We start from the raw sequence: 16,852 nt of genomic DNA, 5'->3' as shown, positions 1-16,852 counted from the left end.
AGCACTTCAAGCCACCATCCGCTACCCTGCGTAAGACCGGTACGTCATCGAGCTTTTCTCCAGCTGATAACAGCTGACATAACCAGCCTGCGTGCTGTGGGAACGCATGACAGCAGTGGGTATTTACCACGCTATACGGAGTACAGTGGATTGGATGGCTGCCCTCGGTGCCCGCTGTGCCCGCTGTGCCCGTGTGGCGCTGGCGCTGGTGCTGGCGCCTTCGCTTGCCAACGCTCTTCTCTGTTTCCTCACTGCCGCCAACGCTGTCGCCCGTGGTACATGCGGTCTCGAGGCTGCGGGCGTACGTACACCACACCGCTGCAGGTCATGGTGACACGATGAGCCCTTTCCTGCCACGCCTGGAGGCTGGTTGCAGAGATGCCGCCAGGCAGGCTTTCGCCGGCGATGTGCTCAATGACAACTCCTTCCAGGATAGCGCCGCCGTTCCTTGGCCAGATGCTTGTCGCTTCCCTGTCTTGATCTTGACAACGGTGGGACGTGCGTGCATTCGTTGGGTGCATTCGCTGCATTCGCTGCACTCGCTGCATTCGCTGAGGCGGGAAGGGAGGCAGTGAAACCAGCTCGCCAGCCCAGCCAGCAGCCGCGCTCCTGCTGTCAATAAATAGACTGCATTCCTGCCCACCCTGCCTGCTTCTCTTCTCTTCACCCAGTCCATCCATTCCATCTCCAGTCCACCCGCTTCATCTCGACCGGTGTCATCTCTATCTCACTCCCATCACCACCACCACCACCACCACCACCACACACTCCAACCGCCAACATGCGTTTCGCCATCTCCGTCGTTGCCCTGGCTGCCGCCGTCGCCGCCCAGGTCCAGCCCATCTCCCAGATCAGCGATGGTCAGATCCAGGCGCCTCCTGCTACTGCCACTGCGCCTGTAGTTTCTGCTCCTGTGGCTTCATCTGCTGTGGCTTCATCTGCCCCCGCCGTCTCCACCTCCGCTGCTGAGTATTCGGTCACGCCCGTCCCCCTGCCCTCCCCTGGTAAGTCCAGCCACCGCAGTATGCATCATGACCTGATCTCTAACATGGCGCCAGTCGCTCCCTCTTCAGCACCTGCTGGCGTCAGCTCCGTCCCCGTTGTCGTCCCCACGCTGGTCACTTCGGTCGCTCCCCCTGCCGGCAACACCAGTGTTCCCATTGCCAGCTCCGCCAAGCCCAGCAGCGGCGCAGCTTCCGGCACCGCCTCCAGCCCTGCCTCCACTGCCTCGTCTGGAGGCGCCAGCGGTACCTCGTCTGGTGTCCCCGAGTCTACCGGCGCTGCTGCGGCCAAGATGGCCTCCATCGGCGGTGTCGTCTTCGCTATGGGCGCTGCCTTGTTCGCATAAGCGCATGACACCCTTTGTCGCGACACGTTTTCCATTCTCATGATACAGCGGCATGTGACTTGCTAGCGCTCGGCCGGCGTCGCACTGCCCTTTTAACGACCACGCTCTTCGACATATAATCTCCTTCAACCGCTTGTTGCATGGTCGGCTATTTTCAAAAAGCTGGAGCATTGATTGCATGGCGGATAATAATGGGTTCTAGCTTTACACGGATTGGCGCTGGATGGGGGTAATGACTACATGGATCCGCTAATACGCTTACGTCTACGGATGCCGTGGCAGTCGTGTATAGACAGTCTTGAACAAATACAGACTCGGCGCCGTGAGGTGCTTCGCATGGTTGTTGTGCACTCGTGGTGTGATTTGGCCAGTGATGAGAATCGGTTCTGACCCATGCACTCCCACGCCAAACATGATGCACTGCGTTTCATGACAGCCAGCCGCCGTGAAACCACGCACATGTTCTCGTCATTTCATTTCATTTCATCCTGTTCTGTTCTGTCCTCTCCAAACGTTCTTCTCATCGTCGGCGACGCCTTCGGGAGGCCTGCATGAAGGCTTGCATTAGCCTCGCAACCACTACACAGTAGTCCACCAACCGGAGACGCGCCGAGAACCAAACAAGTTAGGAACCCGCGCATGGCCAACGTGCGCTAGGCAGGTGCAAATGCAAGCAGATAGTCATGACTTTTCACAAATCAATTTCACGGGAGACGGGAGACGGGGAGACAGATGGAGAGAGGAGAGGAGATGGAGAGGACTGTTGACTGACTGGTGTTTGATAAGTGTAACTTTTTTTTATTGCCGTGCAGTAAGTATATGGGTGTGTGTGTTTTATCTCGTCTCATTGTCTCATTTCATCTCGTCTCATTGTCTCATTTCATCTCGTCTCATTGTCTCATTTCATCTCGTCTCATTGTCTCATTTCATCTCGTCTCATTGTCTCATTTCATCTCGTCTCATTGTCTCATTTCATCTCGTCTCATTGTCTCATTTCATCTCGTCTCATTGTCTCATTTCATCTCGTCTCATTGTCTCATTTCATCTCGTCACTTCACCATCTCGTCACCTCACCATCTCATCACCTCATCATCTCGTCACCTCACCAGCTATGCCAACTCCAACTCAACCAGCGCATCCAACCCCCGCGGATGCTTCCAAACCCCGGCAATCCTCAACCCAACCCCCTCGTACAGCGCCGCGTGCTCGGCAACAGTGCGATGCCGCGCCCCCAGCGACGCCATCAGCTCCCAGTCCAGCGCCGTCTGGCTCCAGTGCGCACCCGCGTTGGGCAGCACGAAGTCGTTGATGAGCAGCTTCGAGTAGCCGCGCTTCATGGCGGGGATCAAGGAGCGCAGGATTTGCGCGTTGGTGCTGTCGGGCCAGTCTTGGATTATGCTGTGTAGGAAGTAGGCGCGTGCGGCTGGGAAGAGTTGGGTTAGCATCGATGTCTTGGTGAAGGGGGCTTGGTGTTTCAGCTCTCGCTACCTTTGATGGGCTGCTCGGTGAGGAAATCGTGTGCCATTTTCTCGTCGCCGGCATCTACGGCCGCGAGGTCGATGACCTCGGGGCGGTCTTGTAGGATCAGTTTCCCTGGGATTTGGTCGCCGAAGGCGGCGCGTAGGCCTTTGATGTCGTGGCCTGTTCCGCCGCCGATGTCGACCAGGAACGTCTTCTCTTCACTGCTATCCTCGCCACTCGCGGTCGTCTCGGCGCCGGCGATTAGTCGCTCAGCGACCGGATAGTAGTCGGCGTCAAACCACCTCTGCCGCCCCATACTCCACACATCCATCATGCTCGCAAACCGCCTGCCCATCTCGCGATCCACCCTGTCGAAGTACTCGAAGTAGTGCGTCCCCTTGCAGTTGAAGGCATGCTGGAACGGAGCATCGACGCTCGAGTTGGGCGTCTGAAATGCATTCGCGCGGAAGTAGCTGGGCCCGGCGTCGAGCGCGGGCTGGAAGTTATCGACGATATACAGAATCGTGTCCTGGTACTTGTCGCTCGCGAAGGCGCGCGACGTGGGCGAGGGCGCGAAGACGTCCGGGCCCAGTTCGCGCACTGTCGACATAGCCGCGAGATGGCGTAGCATACGCGCTACGAGGACGGGGTCCACGGGGTCCACGGCGCCCTCTGGTGTGCAGCGCGCTGCGATCGAGGCGCTGCTCTCGCCTGTCGCGGGCGTGGATTCCATGGCTTGGAATAGTTTGATCTCTACCGCCATGCGTATCACGGCTAGGTGCGTGGGTTGCGCCCAGAGGAGCTGCAATGCATTTTCGGTCGGGTGCTGAAGCTCTGCTATCAACCGCGACGCTGCGGATAGAAGACCCTCTCTTGCGCCCTGCGACCCGCTCTTGAGGCCATCGCCAAGCGACGTGATCTCGCCAAGGATGTCGAGGGTTGTTTGTGAGGGTGGTGAACCGGTCGCCATATTGAGAGATTCTTTCCAATGAAACACTTGTGCCTGATTCATGCAGTTCCTTGATCTTCCTCTGATAGCCTCTGCGCGATTCAAGTCAAGGGGTCAGGGACCGCAACGTTGCGGGTTAAGATGTGGGGGGGACCTCACGGCAAGGCCTCGCAGGATCCGCAAGGAGCCATTAGCGTGTGCGTCGGCAAAGCTGGCGCGTCAGCGAAGGATGCGCGAGGTGTGACAAGAAGCTGCTACTGCTGCGCTGTGGGAGACAAACCTTGCAATAGCTTCTGCTGCCCACTCTTGCTGCAAAAGGAGCTGCGCCGCCAACATGCAGGTCCATCACGAGGCGGGAACCAGTCTGTCGGGATTTGATTCTGGAGTCGATCAGGACAATGACGCACGTCACGTTATCCAGCCCCAGACTGACACCGACGAGGCTTCGACCGACACGGATGAAGGGTGGGTTGCAGCAGTGCCTCTCGCAGAGTTTTAGGCTCACAACCATCCCAGATACGCTGATTCCGATGCCTCTTCATTCCTGTCATCGATTCTTTCAGAAGTACGGCGTGGCGTCGAAATCGAAGGCCGCTTGTATCCCTCCTACGGCAAACATGCATACGGCATGCCCATTGATGAGAAAGAGCTGGATCGAAATGACCTGCAGCACCACAAATACCACCTCCTGCTCAGGGAGCGACTCTTTGTCGCTCCCATCCCCGAAGGCCAGCTGAACAGCGGAAACAGCCGGATCCTCGATCTCGGCACGGGGACGGGCATCTGGGCCATGGACATGGCCGACAAATACCCCTCTGCTGAAGTGCTGGGCGTGGACATTGCTGCCACGCAACCCCCATTCGTACCGCCCAACTGCACGTTTGAAATCGACGACGTCGAGGAAGACTGGCAGTACCGGGCAGCGCACTTTGACTTGATCCACGGCCGCGACCTGATGACTGCGGTGCGCGACTGGCCCCGCCTGCTGAGCCAGGCGTACACGCACCTCAAGCCCGGAGGCTGGATCCAGCTGTGCAGCACGATCCCCGGCGCGCTGTCCGACGACGATAGCATCCCCGCCAACAGCGGCTACGTCGAGTCTGGACGCCTCTACTTCGAGATTGCGGAGAAGATGGGCGCACCGCTCGATGCGCCCAAGCAATGGGCGTCGCAGATGCGAGACGCGGGCTTCACGAGTGTGCATGATCAAGTGTACAAGCTGCCCATGGGGCCCTGGCCACGGTCGAAGCGGCTGAGGACGGTGGGCAGGATGGAGCAGGTTATGATTCTGGACGGCGGGTTTGAAGCGTACATGTTGAGGGGTTACACGCAGGTGCTCGGTGGCAGGCCAGAGGATCTGCAGAACACGCTCGCGGATGCGAAGAGGGAAGTCAGAGACCTGAGTATTCATACGTATGTGCAGTATTGGATAACGTATGCGATGAAGCCGTTTGGAAAGTAGGGGTGTGAGGCGCTGCTTTCAGTCATGGAGTTGATGGTGTTGGATAGATGGGACTGTGCCGCTTGTATATACTACGTAATGTCTATCTCGCTTCTATGACTTGTGTGAGCAGCTGGCCCAATGGGTTCAGGCCTTCTTCGGCGGTGAAGATGCGCTTGGGTATCTCGAATTCGACTTCTGGGTCTTTCTTGAGGTCTCTGTCCAGCTCGGTGTCGAGGAGCTACACAAGTTAGTATGAGTGACGACAGATGAGCGAGGGCACTTACAGCTGTGTAGGAATGATCGAGAAAGTCTTCCAGGTTGTACGAGCGTTTTGTGAACTGCTCTGAGATGATCTTCGCTAATGTTGCAACGTTGGGGTGGTAGTGTGATTGCAGTGCTTCGAGCTCCCAGACGCTGCTGTCGATGGCGTTTGTCTCCATGGGATCCAGTTCGCTCATGTCGAATGGATCGTCCATGCCTTCCTGTTCCAGCTTCTCCTTCAACGCGTCGTCGCGGACCTCACGATGCATCATGAACGTGCAGGCGGGGTGGCGCTTGAACATGTTGTAGACCCAGGGGATGACAATGACCACACCGGCAGGCGGGCCGTGCAGCGCTAAGCGTGAGAGACGCTTGATGAAACTGGCGACAAGTGCAGCCGGCAAATGTGTCGAGGACATGAAAGTGTCCAGCAGCCTGAAGAAGCGTGATCGGTGTTTGGAGTGAAGTAGGCCCTCGTCCAGCAAAGAGTAGAGTTTGAGGTAGAAGGACGGGTAGTCGAGGTTTTTCTCCGAGATGAGGTAGTAGAGTCCGGACAGGGCGAGCAGCGAGGTCGCGCCGCCCACATCGTACGAGTCGGTCAAGAAGTCCATGAGCATCTCGGGCTGCTGGAACCACGGGGCGATTTGGTAGGAGAATGTGGTCAGGATGGACTTGCGCTGGTCTTTGGTGAGTCCAGCGCGCATCGTCGCCAACCACGCCTCTTGTGCCTGCACCTTGTAGGCCTGCAGCGTCGGTCTCGAGCTCTTGGACTGCGAGTCGGTGTGGTAGTTATTGATGTCGTCTTTCGACTGCGGCACGGTGTCGAGCGACAGCAGCAGAGACAGGCTGTTGGAGGCGGCGGTCTGCTTCTCTGCGTCGTCGAGGTCGGTGGCGAGCACGTTCTTGATGGTCTTGAAGGTGTGGAAGCGCACGTCGTCGAAGTGTTTGAAGTACTTGTCGGCAAACTCTTCTCGGCTGGCGTCGCCGTCGGGCAGGAACAGGAGCGCCTCGATGAGGCGGGAGAGGGGGCCGTTCTTGAGGCTGTAGTCTTTGGTGGCCTTGGACTCTTCCTTGACCAGGCGCATGAGCAGGGTGAGGGCGACGGACTGCTTGGCGGGGCTGTCGCTGGGCAGGAAGTGCTGGGCGAGGGCGTCGAGGAAGTCACGGTAGCGCTCCTTCAGCCAGGACACGACCAGCGCCTCTGCCTCGCCCATGCCCTTGCTCTTGGCCATGTCGCCGGCGGCCAGCAGACGCGAGAAGACCCTGCAGAGGGCGACGGCAGCGAGGACAGGCGCATCGTCGCCGCCGTCGTGTGAGGTGGTGCAGCGCTGCAGCAGAGTCGCGATGTTGTTGTAGTGGCGGCGCGACTCGAGGATCTGGGCTTCGAGCTGCAGGATCTCGGCCTGGACGTCGTCGTCGCCGTTGGTGGTGGTGGGCGACTTCTGGCGCTTCTTGGACTTTGCTTCGCGGCGCTCGGCTTTGGCCGGGTCTCTCTTGCGCTTGACGCCCGAGGCGGCGGCGAGCTTGGTGCCCGGCATGTCGTGTTTGCGGTGGGCGTGGATTGTCGGTGTCGTCGAGTATCGCTGGCGTCGCGACGGTGGTGGAGGGCTGCACGAAAAAGTTCTGCCCCAATGCGGCTAGCCCCCGTGGCTCGCGACCTCAACCTCACGTCGGAAGAAGCTTGCAGTCGACCGTCACCACCTCGACCCTCCCCACTCTTCATCCGCAGCAATGGCTTCTCGTCTCGCAAGGAGCGCGGTCGGTACGTCGCAGCCCGCCGATGCCACTCTGATGCCATTGGCCCCCTAGCCCCTTCACCCTCACCTCACCCTCACCTCACCTCACCTCACCTCACCTCACCTTACCTCACCTCACCTCACCTCACCTCACCTCACCTCACCTCACCTCACCTCACCTCACCTCACCTCACCTCACCTCACTTCACCTACCTTACCTACCTCACCTACCTCACCTCACCTCACCCTCACCCTCACTCGCATGCTCACTCCGCACAGGCGCCGCCCGTCTCCGCCCTGCCCTCCCTCTCCGCACCGTGCCATCGCTCGCCGCCCACGCTCAGGCCCGCTTCCAGTCCTCGCAGGAGGACCCCAAGAAGAAGGCCCAGAGCATCATGGAGGCCATCCCCGTCCCCGGCAACAGCCCCCTCACCAAGGCCGCGGTCCTGTCCGCCGGCGCGGGTCTGTCCGTCGCCGCCATCAGCAACGAGCTCTACGTCGTCAACGAGGAGTCCATCGTCGCCCTCTCGCTGCTGACCATCTTCTGGGCTGTCGGCAAGTACGCTGGCCCCGCCTGGTCCGAGTACGCCCAGCAGCAGGTCGACAAGATCTCGGGCATCCTCAACTCTGCTCGCGCCGACCACACCAAGGCCGTCCAGCAGCGCATCGAGAGCGTCCAGGACCTCGGCGGCGTCATCGACATCACCAAGACCCTCTTCGAGGTCTCCAAGGTACCCACACCCACATGACACCCGCATGGACACATACGGGAGAGCCAAGGGCCTTGCGACTGTGGCTTGGCTAACACCACGCAGGAGACCGCCAAGCTCGAGGCCCAGGCGTTCGAGCTCGAGCAGAAGACCGCCATCGCGCACGAGGCCAAGACCGTCCTCGACTCGTGGGTCCGCTACGAGGGCCAGGTCAAGCAGAGGCAGCAGCGCGAGCTCGCCGAGTCCATCATCGCCAAGATCGAGAAGGAGCTCGAGAGCCCCAAGACGCTCAAGTCGATCCTCGACCAGTCCATCGTCGACGTTGAGCGTATGAACCCCGCACCCTTTTGCTTGTAGTCCCACTGACAGAACCCAGGCATCGTCGCCCAGAAGGCATAAGCGACCTACCTTAGACAAGTCCGTGTTACATAAATCTGTGCAATAGTCAACTGGTTCAATAAGACTACCCTAGGCTTGGAGAACAGCCGAATCGATCTGTTTTGTCCGTCGTCTTGTCGCGTATTCTAGTGATGTGAATGCAGAAAGCTCGACGCAGCATCCACTGTGCTTGTTCTTTGACAGTGTTTGAGCAAGATGCTTGAACAGCCAAAAAGAGTTGTTCTTCCACACTGATACCCTAAACTCAAGCGATGCGACAGACGTCTACAGCCTCGACCCACCACGCTTCTCCAACAACCCGGTAATGGTCTCAGCCCACCTCTCCGCCGTCTTTCGATCAATCGCATTCATATCATAGCTGACGCCAAACCCCACCCGGCCCTCTGCGTCCGTCGAGCTACCGACCAAGAACTCGCCATCCCGCGCTCGAACACCCATCCTCAACCCCCTATAATCGACCACGAAGTCTTTAGTCTCGTCCGCCAAATCATACTCTCCAGGCCTGAAATACCCCTTCAGACTCCCCACAGAACTGACACCACACGTCGCCGCAAACCCCCCACTAGCCTGCAGCTGCCCCTGCGGACTCGCAAACCCCCTGCGCCGGTCCGCCGGCAGTTTACTACCCCCGCGCTCAATCTGGCTCACGTACCCGGCAGCCAGCAGGCGCGCGGGACTGTGGCGGTCGAGCCCCGCACTCACGCGCCCGCCGCCCGTGGTGCGCAGTCGCTTTTGGTACGCGCGCAGCTCGCGGTTCGCGGTGCGGGCTGCGAGGCGGAAGCGCGGTTCTATGGGCAAGGTGGCCGGGAGGAAGGGCAGCACGATGCCGTCGGAGAAGGCTAGCATGCAGCTTTCGGCGGGTGGGGGGTCGGCGAAGAAGGCGCGGGGGTTTAGGGGGAAGGAGGCTGTCATTGCGGGGATCTGGGTGGGTGGCGTGCTGGGGTCGAGATGCTGCGCGGCGTGCGTGTCCATCATTGCGAGGCCGGCCAGCGCGAAGCAGCCGGCTCCTATGCTCAGCTTGGCGGCGCGGCAGAGCGTGATGAGGCGGGCTGAGGCGGCGGGGGAGAGCGTCGCGGTCAGGTGGCCTGTGGAGAGCGGTGGCATGTTGTCCCCACGGTACGAGAACAGTTTCGAGTAGATTGGCTCCAGCGCGACGGGTTCTGACAGGCGGTGTGCGCGGTACAGAGGGTTGGGGAACGTCGGCGGGGGCGTCTTCTTGACGTGTCGCAGCACGCGGATAATCGCCCATATCCAGCGCTGGCGAGCCTTGTTCCCTAGGATCCGAGGATAGAGATCTTCCTGCGCTGGCGGAAGTCTCGCCCGCACTGCATCAGGGTGCAGACACGCCTTGATCTCCTCTTCCATGGCGACAGCCGGCAGATTCAGAATGCGGATGAAATCCTTAAACCACCCATACGCGCTCAGCCCGTCGGAAATCTGGTGCGCCATGACAATCAGGAAGCGCAGCTGATACGTCTTCCCCCCCGGCAGTCTTTGCAGCGGCAAGACAAGCAGTTTAGACAGACACTCTTCCGGCTCGACAACGCGCGCCACGTTCAGCGCGTGTTCGTGCAACTCGCACTCGTCAACCTCCCCATACCACTCACCCACCCACGTCGTACTCTCCTCGACATCCCGCACCGCCTCCTCCACACTCCGCGGCACATCGACCCGGAAGCACCGCAGCCCGCCATCCTCGCACCGCCGGCTCAACAGCAACACATGCCGCAGCCGCAGACAAGCCCACGCGGCGGCGACCCTGCGGCGGAAGTCGTGTGCAGACAGCACGTGGCGCACTTCGCAGCTCAGGGTTCCGGTCATGTCTGCCCGCCCGCCGTAGTACGCGCCGTCCGAGTCGAAGGACGTCTCGACTAGCCCGAGCGGGCGCTGGAATGCCGTCTGTCCATCTCTACCGACGCAGGTCATCCAGGTGTGGAAACCTGCGGCGTAGCGATCTAGCCAGTGTGTCTGCTCTTTCTGCTTGGATGATGTCGCCATGGACGTTGGGGAAGAAAAGAAAGTAGAGAACAGGAAGAAAGCAACTAAATCAGATACAGCACAGTTACCTGCTCGATCCCCATTCGTGCGGGAACAGCGCTAGTGTAAACGCAGGAGACATGCAGATACAACCACGTCGCGTCAATCACCGTCGCTGCAGCTGGCGAGCCGATGACGACGAGTGCGGTGCGGTTGCACGCACTAGGCTCGCCCGGGGCAAACCAATGTGCTGCTCGAGCCGCGGCCACTAGCGTCCCGAGACGTCCTGCCGTGCGTTCATACTGCGTGGAAGGGACATGCAGCTCGCGCATTGCTTTTGAAGAGTAGACGAAAGCAAAAGGGGGTTGATGCTATTGTATACTCGCTCTCCTTAGGAAAGCTTCAGAAGCTGTAACCTCCTGTGTTGATGTAGGTTCGTAGGAAGATAAAAAAAAAAAAAAAAAAAAAAAAAACACATCCATCGCCCACTCAAAGCCTGTACGAAGCCAACTCGGCACAAGAGCTGCATCCAAGCTTCCCTGTCGTTCGAGCAGACGTGCCTCCATAGCGTGAATAGAGGCCTGCGGCTGTCGAATCACCCGTCTAGCCGCTTTGTGCTTACAGGTGTTTCGCTTTGGATGAGATGGAGGACACTGGTAGGATGTGCGCTGGTCTCGGTGCTCTTTCCTCCACACCATGCAGTGCATGCCTCTCTTCCTGTGGTCTCCGCACCGGAAAATGGAATCTCTTGCGGGTAGGCACTTCTGCAAGGATAGCTGTTGGTTGGTTCATGGGTTTCTGGAGACGGAAGCAAACGTGTAGTGTACAAACATGCTCTTCTGCAATGCACGAGGGAAAGAGCTAGGACAAGGGTTTGTACGACTGCGAGTGGGAAACTACTTGTTAGGACGCTTTGTTGTTGTGGGTGTTTTGTTCTAGGTGAGAGGATAATGGCAGAACAATCATCGGCGATGGTAGTTGTTCGATGGTATTAATGGGTATACAAAGAGCGAACCAAACGCCTAGTCTACGAACATGCATGCAATGTACAAAAATCATCGGTAGTCGTAGCGGTGGGGCTGCGACACGCCTGCCAGACTTGCTATGCGGCTGAAGACAAATCCGCGTATGGGTTGCGTAAAGTTCAGACTACATCCTCCATCTCCTCGTCCTCGGAGTCGTCGCCGCCGACATCGGGTGCCATTGATGACTGCTGGTTGGCGAGCGTCCGTCCTACATTGAAATGCTGCTGTCGCTGCCAGTGGCTGGCGAAAGAGCCTGATTTGACGAGATGGGCCAGCTCGGGGAGGACCTCCTTGAGGAACTGCTCGGGCTGCTTTGTCCGTGTCTTGAGCGCTTTCATCGACCAGTACTCGTACTCGTCGAACAGGGTGTGTAGCATATCCAGCAGCTCGCGGTGGGAGATACGCGCGGCCTTGTTCTGCTGCGACTTGGCCTTTGTCGTGGGCTTGATGAAGGATGTGAATCTGCTCTGGACGCTGTTGTAGTTGGCGACACCAGGATCCTTGATGATGACAGTCTCCATGTAGGAGCCCTGGATGGCCTGCTTGATGCGCTGCGCATCAAAGTCCCGGTATTCTTGTGTCTGCAGAGGGTTTGCGGTGTACTGGCGAGTTGCGTGGCCGATCAGGGCAGTCTGCTTAGGAATCGCCTTTCTGTACTTGCCGCGCTTCTGTATGCGCGCCTTGGGGTCTTGTGTGCCGTAGCTTCCCGGCCCGCCTCGGAAGCCCTGGCCGAACCCGGTGGGCTTGTAGCCCGGGAGGTCTTTCTCGGTGAAAACGTACGTGTTCCCGAGGACTGTGTCTGATGTCTGTGTTGGCTGTATCTCGAAAGAGGTCGGCAGCTTCGACTTGGCGCGCCACCGGTCGTTGAAGAAGAGTCGCATGGGCTTGTTCTGGTCGATGCCCGACGTTGTGTTGAATCCAAGCACCTCGCCAATCTGTATCTGGTCGTTGTCGTTGCCTTCAGCAAGGTCGTCCCACTTGGACACGGCGTCATACAGCCAGTCGGGAATGCGCGTTAGCCAGACGTCAGTCTTGGTGTCTGGCTGTGGCATCGTCATCTCCCCGGTGTCCTCGAAGAACTCGTCGTCCATGTACTGGATCGGCGTGCCCGCATCTGGGTCCTGCTTGATTCCATTCATCTTTGCGCGAGAGTACAGTCGATGACGGGCTGCCGCCTGCTGCGCGATCGGGGCACGTCTTCGGTCCGGTCTGCGAAGGCTGTGTGGGGTGTTGCGCGATCTGTAGTGAGCGTTTGGAATAGCGAGGGACGTCGATGTCGTGAGCTGGGTGTGTAGTGTGAATGGGCCAAGGTTGAAAGAGCCGCATTCACCGATCGCCGGGTAGCGCGACGGCCGCCAAGCAAGCAGGTCATAGCTCCCACCCCACCCCACCCCACCCCCACAATGCTGCCTTGCACTTGCATCCACGTTGTTGCTAGGTACTGGAACACAATTTCATTCTTGCGGTCCCATATTCTCGCCGTCTACCGGTCTGCTCGGCTGTACTACACCCAGGCTCAAGCTCAACATCGCCACAGACCATCGACAGTCGGAGCTGTGCGCTCACTCCCGCGGACATGGCTTCCCAAGCAGTCGCCTCCGCGCTCGAGCACCTTCAGTCCGCCTCGACGAGCAACAAGCCGTCTCAGTACACGTCTACTCTCCAGCAGATTACTGCGTCGTCGGAGAACCTCACCGAAAACCTCAACGCATACGCCCGCACCCTCCTCGACGACTCGATAGGCATAGTCCAGCTGCGACCGCTGCTTGCTGCTTTCGTTGACGCCTTCCGCAATGTAAAGGACCCGGACGTGAAGATCGAGGTTGGCGAGCAGGTTGCCTCGCTGCTGCAGTCCAAGGGCGCTGGGCAGTACGAGGAGCAGGACACCTCCATCAAAGAGGCGCTGGCGGACGCGTACGAGCAGAATGAGGATTACAGAAGATCGGCGCAGACGCTCGCGTCCATCAACCTGGAGTCGACGCAGAAGTCCATCACAGCAGACGACAAAGCAAGAGTGTGGGTGCGGATTGTGCGATGCTACCTGGAAGAGGACGACCCAACCAGTGCCTTTTCGCACCTGAACAAGGTCAAGAACATCATCTTCAACGTCCAAGACAAGGAAACACGGATGCACTTCCAGCTCAGCCAGGCTCGGATCTACGACGCCCAGCGATCCTTCCTCGACGCAGCGGGCGCATACTATGCCATGAGCCAGGAGTCAATGGTGGAGGAGGACGACCGTGTGCAGGCGTTGGGCGCTGCCATCATCTGCACCGTGCTGGCGCCGGCCGGCCCTCAGCGCGGCAAGATGCTGGCGAAGCTGTACAAGGACGAGCGGGCGAGCTCGCTGGACGACTACCCGATTCTCGAGAAGATCTTCCTGGACCGGCTGCTCTCGCCTGCAGAGATCAAGGCGTTTGCGACCAAACTGGCACCGCACCAGCTGGCCAAGACGGCCGACGGATCGACCGTGCTCGACAAGGCTGTGCTCGAGCACAACCTGCTGGGAGCGTCGAAGCTGTACAACAACATTGGCTTCGACCAGCTGGGCGAGCTGCTGGGCATCGAGGCGGAGAAGGCGGAGGAGTACGCGGCCAAGATGCTGGAGCAGGGTCGCCTTTCAGGCCACATTGACCAGATTGACCGGCTGATCTTCTTCGAGGGCGAGGCCAGCGGGGAGCGCAAGACGGGGCACGCCGAGCGCGTGGTGGGGAAAGAGTTGAGGAAGTGGGATGCCAACGTCATGGGTCTTGCCGAGGAGGTGGAGAAGGTGACGACGATGATCCAGAACCAGTATCCGGAGTTTTACGCGGCGCAAGCCGTGGCTTGAGGTGTCTAGACAGAGAAGGTTCAAGTGGGGAAGGTTGAAGTGGAGGGGAATCATGCCCAGCGACCATACATGGTCTGCTTCAGCAGTGCAAAGTAAGGGAATGACCAAGATGAAGACACGATGAATGAATGAGATGAAGATGAAGACACGATCAATGAATGAAGATGAAGACACGATCAATGAATGAAGATGAAGACACGATCAATGAATGAAGATGAAGACACGATCAATGAATGAAGATGAAGACACGATCAATGAATGAAGATGAAGACACGATCAATGAATGAAGATGAAGATGGAACGAAGATGGAGATGAAATGAGGAAGAAGATGAAGATGGAATGAAGATGGAATGAAGATGAAGATGCTGAATATTGTTGTACACGGTGCTATGCTTACACCAGATAGGCAGGTATGAGGTATGCGCGTGCTGTCTACACATGGGATACACGGCCAGGGCGTGCATGTAGCCCCACCCAAACTCCGTCTCTCGGTCATTTCCAACACACCCACCCCCCTCAGGCCTCGCCATCCTTGTGGTTCAACACCCGCTCATACTCGTCCAGGCTCCTCACCTCCAAGTGACTGATCTTCAGCACGGTGAAGCGCATCTTGCTGAAGACGTGCTTGGTGTGTCTCTGGCGGCGCTTCGTCTTCTCCTCGACGCGCATGGGCTCCGTCTCGATGCCGACAACGCGGGCGCGGGCGGTGAAGAGGCGCTCGTCGAGGTAGAAGACCTTCTTGCCGTGGTCGGCGGTGCCCTTGAGCGGCTCGGGGGCCTTGAGGGTGTAGTCGCGCGAGCCAATGTGGGTGGCGCGGTTCAGGCGCAGGACGTCGCCGGGCTTGACGTGCGGCATCAGGAAGGGCAGGCGCAGCGTGTCGCCTGCCGTCACGAGGTAGGGCCGCCCGTGGATGTGCAGGGTCATGTAGTGCGAGGGCTGTGCGTGCAGCAGCGGGAGGAGGTGCCGTATCGAGGGCGTGAGCTGCTTGGCCACCACATGGACGCGGGCGTTGGGCGTGGGCTGGCGCTCCGGGGCGGCGGGGCGGGGCGCGCTGGGCGAGAGTGGGTGCGAGGCGACCTTGTCCTTGAGGGCCCGCGAGACGCGCTGGCCGGACTGGACGAGGGGCTCGGGTGTGTTGCTGGCGTCGAGCGTGTGCGATTGGGTGGTCATGTGCGCGCGGAGGGGCAGGACGACGGTCGGCGGCCGGGCCGCGTGTGTCTCGAGAAGGGCGCCCCGTGCCGTGCGGGCGAGGAGAGCGACTGTGGATGTGCGAGCCATGGCTGCTTCCCGTCACGCTGCGTCGGTCAACGTCGTCGAACAAAGTGAGCGTTCGTTTCTCGCCGGAGCGGAGGTCGGGGGTCGCGCTCGCACGGACCAGGCGCCTGTGGAAAAGTAAATGTTCGCCCGCCTTCTCCACACCCAAGCACCACCACCACCACCACCGCCATCGCCACACAAACACCCGCCGCCATGCCTCAGAACGAGTACATTGAGCGCTGGACCAAGCTGTACGTCCCCTCCAACACTTGAACCGGGCCCCCACCGGCCCTCACCCGCCCTAACCCGCCCTCACTCGCCCTCACCCGCCCTAACCCGCCCTCACTCGCCCTCACTCACCCTCACTCACCCTCACTCACCCTCACTCGCCCTCACTCGCCCTCACTCGCCCTCACTCGCCCTCACTCGCCCTCACCCACCCTCACTCGCCCTCACCCACCCCCACACCACCCCCACCCCACCACATGCTAATGCTAACCCCCTGCCAGCCACGGCAAGCGCTTCGACCACGACGAGCGCAAGCGCAAGAGGATCGCGCGTGAGGGCCACGATGGCAGCAAGAAGGCGCAGAACTACCGCGGCCTGCGCGCCAAGCTGCACGCCGAGAAGCGCCGCAAGGAGAAGATCCAGATGAAGAAGACGATCCGCGCGCACGAGGAGCGCAACGTCAAGACGTCGGAGCCCGCAGAGCCCTCGACCGAAGCCCTGCCGCAGTACCTGCTCGACCGCAGCAACGAGAAGAACGCAAAGGCCCTGTCCAGCGCCATCAAGCAGAAGCGCAACGAAAAGGCCGCCCGCTTCTCCGTGCCCCTGCCCAAGGTCAAGGGCATCAGCGAGGAGGAGATGTTCAGCGTCGTCAAGACGGGCAAGAAGACGGCCAAGAAGAGCTGGAAGCGCATGATCACAAAGCCCACCTTTGTCGGCCCGGGCTTCACCCGCCGCCCCGTCAAGTACGAGCGCTTCATCCGCCCCATGGGTCTGCGCTACAAGAAGGCAAACGTCACCCACCCGGAGCTCAGCGTCACCGTCCAGCTGCCCATCATCTCCGTCAAGAAGAACCCGCAGAACCCCCTCTACACACAGCTCGGCGTTCTGACAAAGGGAACCATTATCGAGGTCAACGTCTCCGAGCTGGGTCTGGTCACGGCTGGTGGCAAGGTCGTGTGGGGTCGTTATGCTCGTAAGTGTTGGCCGTCTCTAACCAGACACGTCCACTAACAGTTTCACAGAGGTCACAAACAACCCCGAAAACGACGGTTGTCTCAACGCCGTCCTGCTCGTCTGAGCACAGCGAGGAAGTTGGTGTGTAGCATTTCACGGCGTTATGTTGTTATCTATCTTGGGGCTCCAGTTCACACACGGCGTTCAGGCACCGCCCGATCAGGGTGCACATTGGGTTTGCGAGGCAGGACGAATCAGGCTGGCTGATGATG

General features: G+C 59.4%; 10 protein-coding genes across 10 annotated transcripts, besides 12 other annotated features; 5 read left to right on the top strand and 5 right to left on the bottom strand.

Moving 5' to 3' along the window:
• Positions 1–182: 182 nt before the first annotated feature.
• Positions 183–218: a tandem repeat.
• Positions 219–516: 298 nt separating this feature from the next.
• Positions 517–554: a tandem repeat.
• Positions 555–667: 113 nt separating this feature from the next.
• Positions 668–695: a tandem repeat.
• Positions 696–737: 42 nt separating this feature from the next.
• Positions 738–764: a tandem repeat.
• A 17-nt stretch (positions 765–781) lies between these two features.
• EKO05_0002052 (uncharacterized protein) lies at positions 782–1,348 on the top strand (the record flags this gene model as incomplete). Its single annotated transcript, XM_038942337.2, has 2 exons — positions 782–1,004; positions 1,059–1,348. 2 exons carry the CDS (start codon positions 782–784, stop codon positions 1,346–1,348), a joined length of 513 nt encoding a protein of 170 aa, XP_038795515.2.
• Positions 1,349–2,054: 706 nt separating this feature from the next.
• Positions 2,055–2,106: a tandem repeat.
• Positions 2,107–2,457: 351 nt separating this feature from the next.
• On the bottom strand, positions 2,458–3,779 carry EKO05_0002051 (uncharacterized protein; the record flags this gene model as incomplete). The annotated part of the gene is made up of 2 exons (XM_038942246.1): positions 2,458–2,771; positions 2,837–3,779. 2 exons carry the CDS (start codon positions 3,777–3,779, stop codon positions 2,458–2,460), a joined length of 1,257 nt encoding a protein of 418 aa, XP_038795514.1.
• A 313-nt stretch (positions 3,780–4,092) lies between these two features.
• On the top strand, positions 4,093–5,220 carry EKO05_0002050 (uncharacterized protein; the record flags this gene model as incomplete). Its single annotated transcript, XM_038942392.1, has 2 exons — positions 4,093–4,223; positions 4,275–5,220. The coding sequence occupies 2 exons, from the start codon at positions 4,093–4,095 to the stop codon at positions 5,218–5,220; spliced, it is 1,077 nt and encodes a 358-aa protein (XP_038795513.1).
• Positions 5,221–5,302: 82 nt separating this feature from the next.
• EKO05_0002049 (Maturation and nuclear export of 40S ribosomal subunits interacting protein) lies at positions 5,303–7,001 on the bottom strand (the record flags this gene model as incomplete). Its single annotated transcript, XM_038942310.1, has 2 exons — positions 5,303–5,440; positions 5,487–7,001. The coding sequence occupies 2 exons, from the start codon at positions 6,999–7,001 to the stop codon at positions 5,303–5,305; spliced, it is 1,653 nt and encodes a 550-aa protein (XP_038795512.1).
• Positions 7,002–7,194: 193 nt separating this feature from the next.
• EKO05_0002048 (atp4 subunit B of the stator stalk of mitochondrial F1F0 ATP synthase) lies at positions 7,195–8,308 on the top strand (the record flags this gene model as incomplete). The annotated part of the gene is made up of 4 exons (XM_059635822.1): positions 7,195–7,225; positions 7,479–7,930; positions 8,015–8,237; positions 8,286–8,308. 4 exons carry the CDS (start codon positions 7,195–7,197, stop codon positions 8,306–8,308), a joined length of 729 nt encoding a protein of 242 aa, XP_059491805.1.
• Positions 7,282–7,457: a tandem repeat.
• Positions 8,203–8,239: a tandem repeat.
• A 264-nt stretch (positions 8,309–8,572) lies between the features above and the next one.
• Positions 8,573–10,306, bottom strand: EKO05_0002047 (uncharacterized protein; the record flags this gene model as incomplete). Its single annotated transcript, XM_038946851.1, has 1 exon — positions 8,573–10,306. One exon carries the CDS (start codon positions 10,304–10,306, stop codon positions 8,573–8,575), a length of 1,734 nt encoding a protein of 577 aa, XP_038795510.1.
• A 426-nt stretch (positions 10,307–10,732) lies between these two features.
• Positions 10,733–10,758: a tandem repeat.
• A 671-nt stretch (positions 10,759–11,429) lies between these two features.
• Positions 11,430–12,449, bottom strand: EKO05_0002046 (DNA helicase; the record flags this gene model as incomplete). Its single annotated transcript, XM_038946850.1, has 1 exon — positions 11,430–12,449. One exon carries the CDS (start codon positions 12,447–12,449, stop codon positions 11,430–11,432), a length of 1,020 nt encoding a protein of 339 aa, XP_038795509.1.
• Positions 12,104–12,133: a tandem repeat.
• Positions 12,450–12,886: 437 nt separating the features above from the next.
• On the top strand, positions 12,887–14,140 carry EKO05_0002045 (uncharacterized protein; the record flags this gene model as incomplete). Its single annotated transcript, XM_038946849.1, has 1 exon — positions 12,887–14,140. One exon carries the CDS (start codon positions 12,887–12,889, stop codon positions 14,138–14,140), a length of 1,254 nt encoding a protein of 417 aa, XP_038795508.1.
• A 517-nt stretch (positions 14,141–14,657) lies between these two features.
• EKO05_0002044 (uncharacterized protein) lies at positions 14,658–15,419 on the bottom strand (the record flags this gene model as incomplete). The annotated part of the gene is made up of 1 exon (XM_038946848.1): positions 14,658–15,419. The coding sequence occupies one exon, from the start codon at positions 15,417–15,419 to the stop codon at positions 14,658–14,660; it is 762 nt and encodes a 253-aa protein (XP_038795507.1).
• Positions 15,144–15,216: a tandem repeat.
• Positions 15,420–15,545: 126 nt separating the features above from the next.
• Positions 15,546–15,604: a tandem repeat.
• A 7-nt stretch (positions 15,605–15,611) lies between these two features.
• EKO05_0002043 (Ribosome biogenesis protein) lies at positions 15,612–16,704 on the top strand (the record flags this gene model as incomplete). The annotated part of the gene is made up of 3 exons (XM_038942213.1): positions 15,612–15,649; positions 15,908–16,599; positions 16,649–16,704. 3 exons carry the CDS (start codon positions 15,612–15,614, stop codon positions 16,702–16,704), a joined length of 786 nt encoding a protein of 261 aa, XP_038795506.1.
• Positions 15,687–15,854: a tandem repeat.
• Positions 16,705–16,852: the final 148 nt, after the last annotated feature.

This window comes from Ascochyta rabiei, chromosome 3 (assembly GCF_004011695.2).
Source record: "Ascochyta rabiei chromosome 3, complete sequence".
NCBI classification, from domain to species: Eukaryota; Fungi; Ascomycota; class Dothideomycetes; order Pleosporales; family Didymellaceae; genus Ascochyta; species Ascochyta rabiei.
The sequence above is the reverse complement of the archived record's forward strand: the minus strand, read 5'-3'. Positions and strand labels throughout refer to the sequence as shown.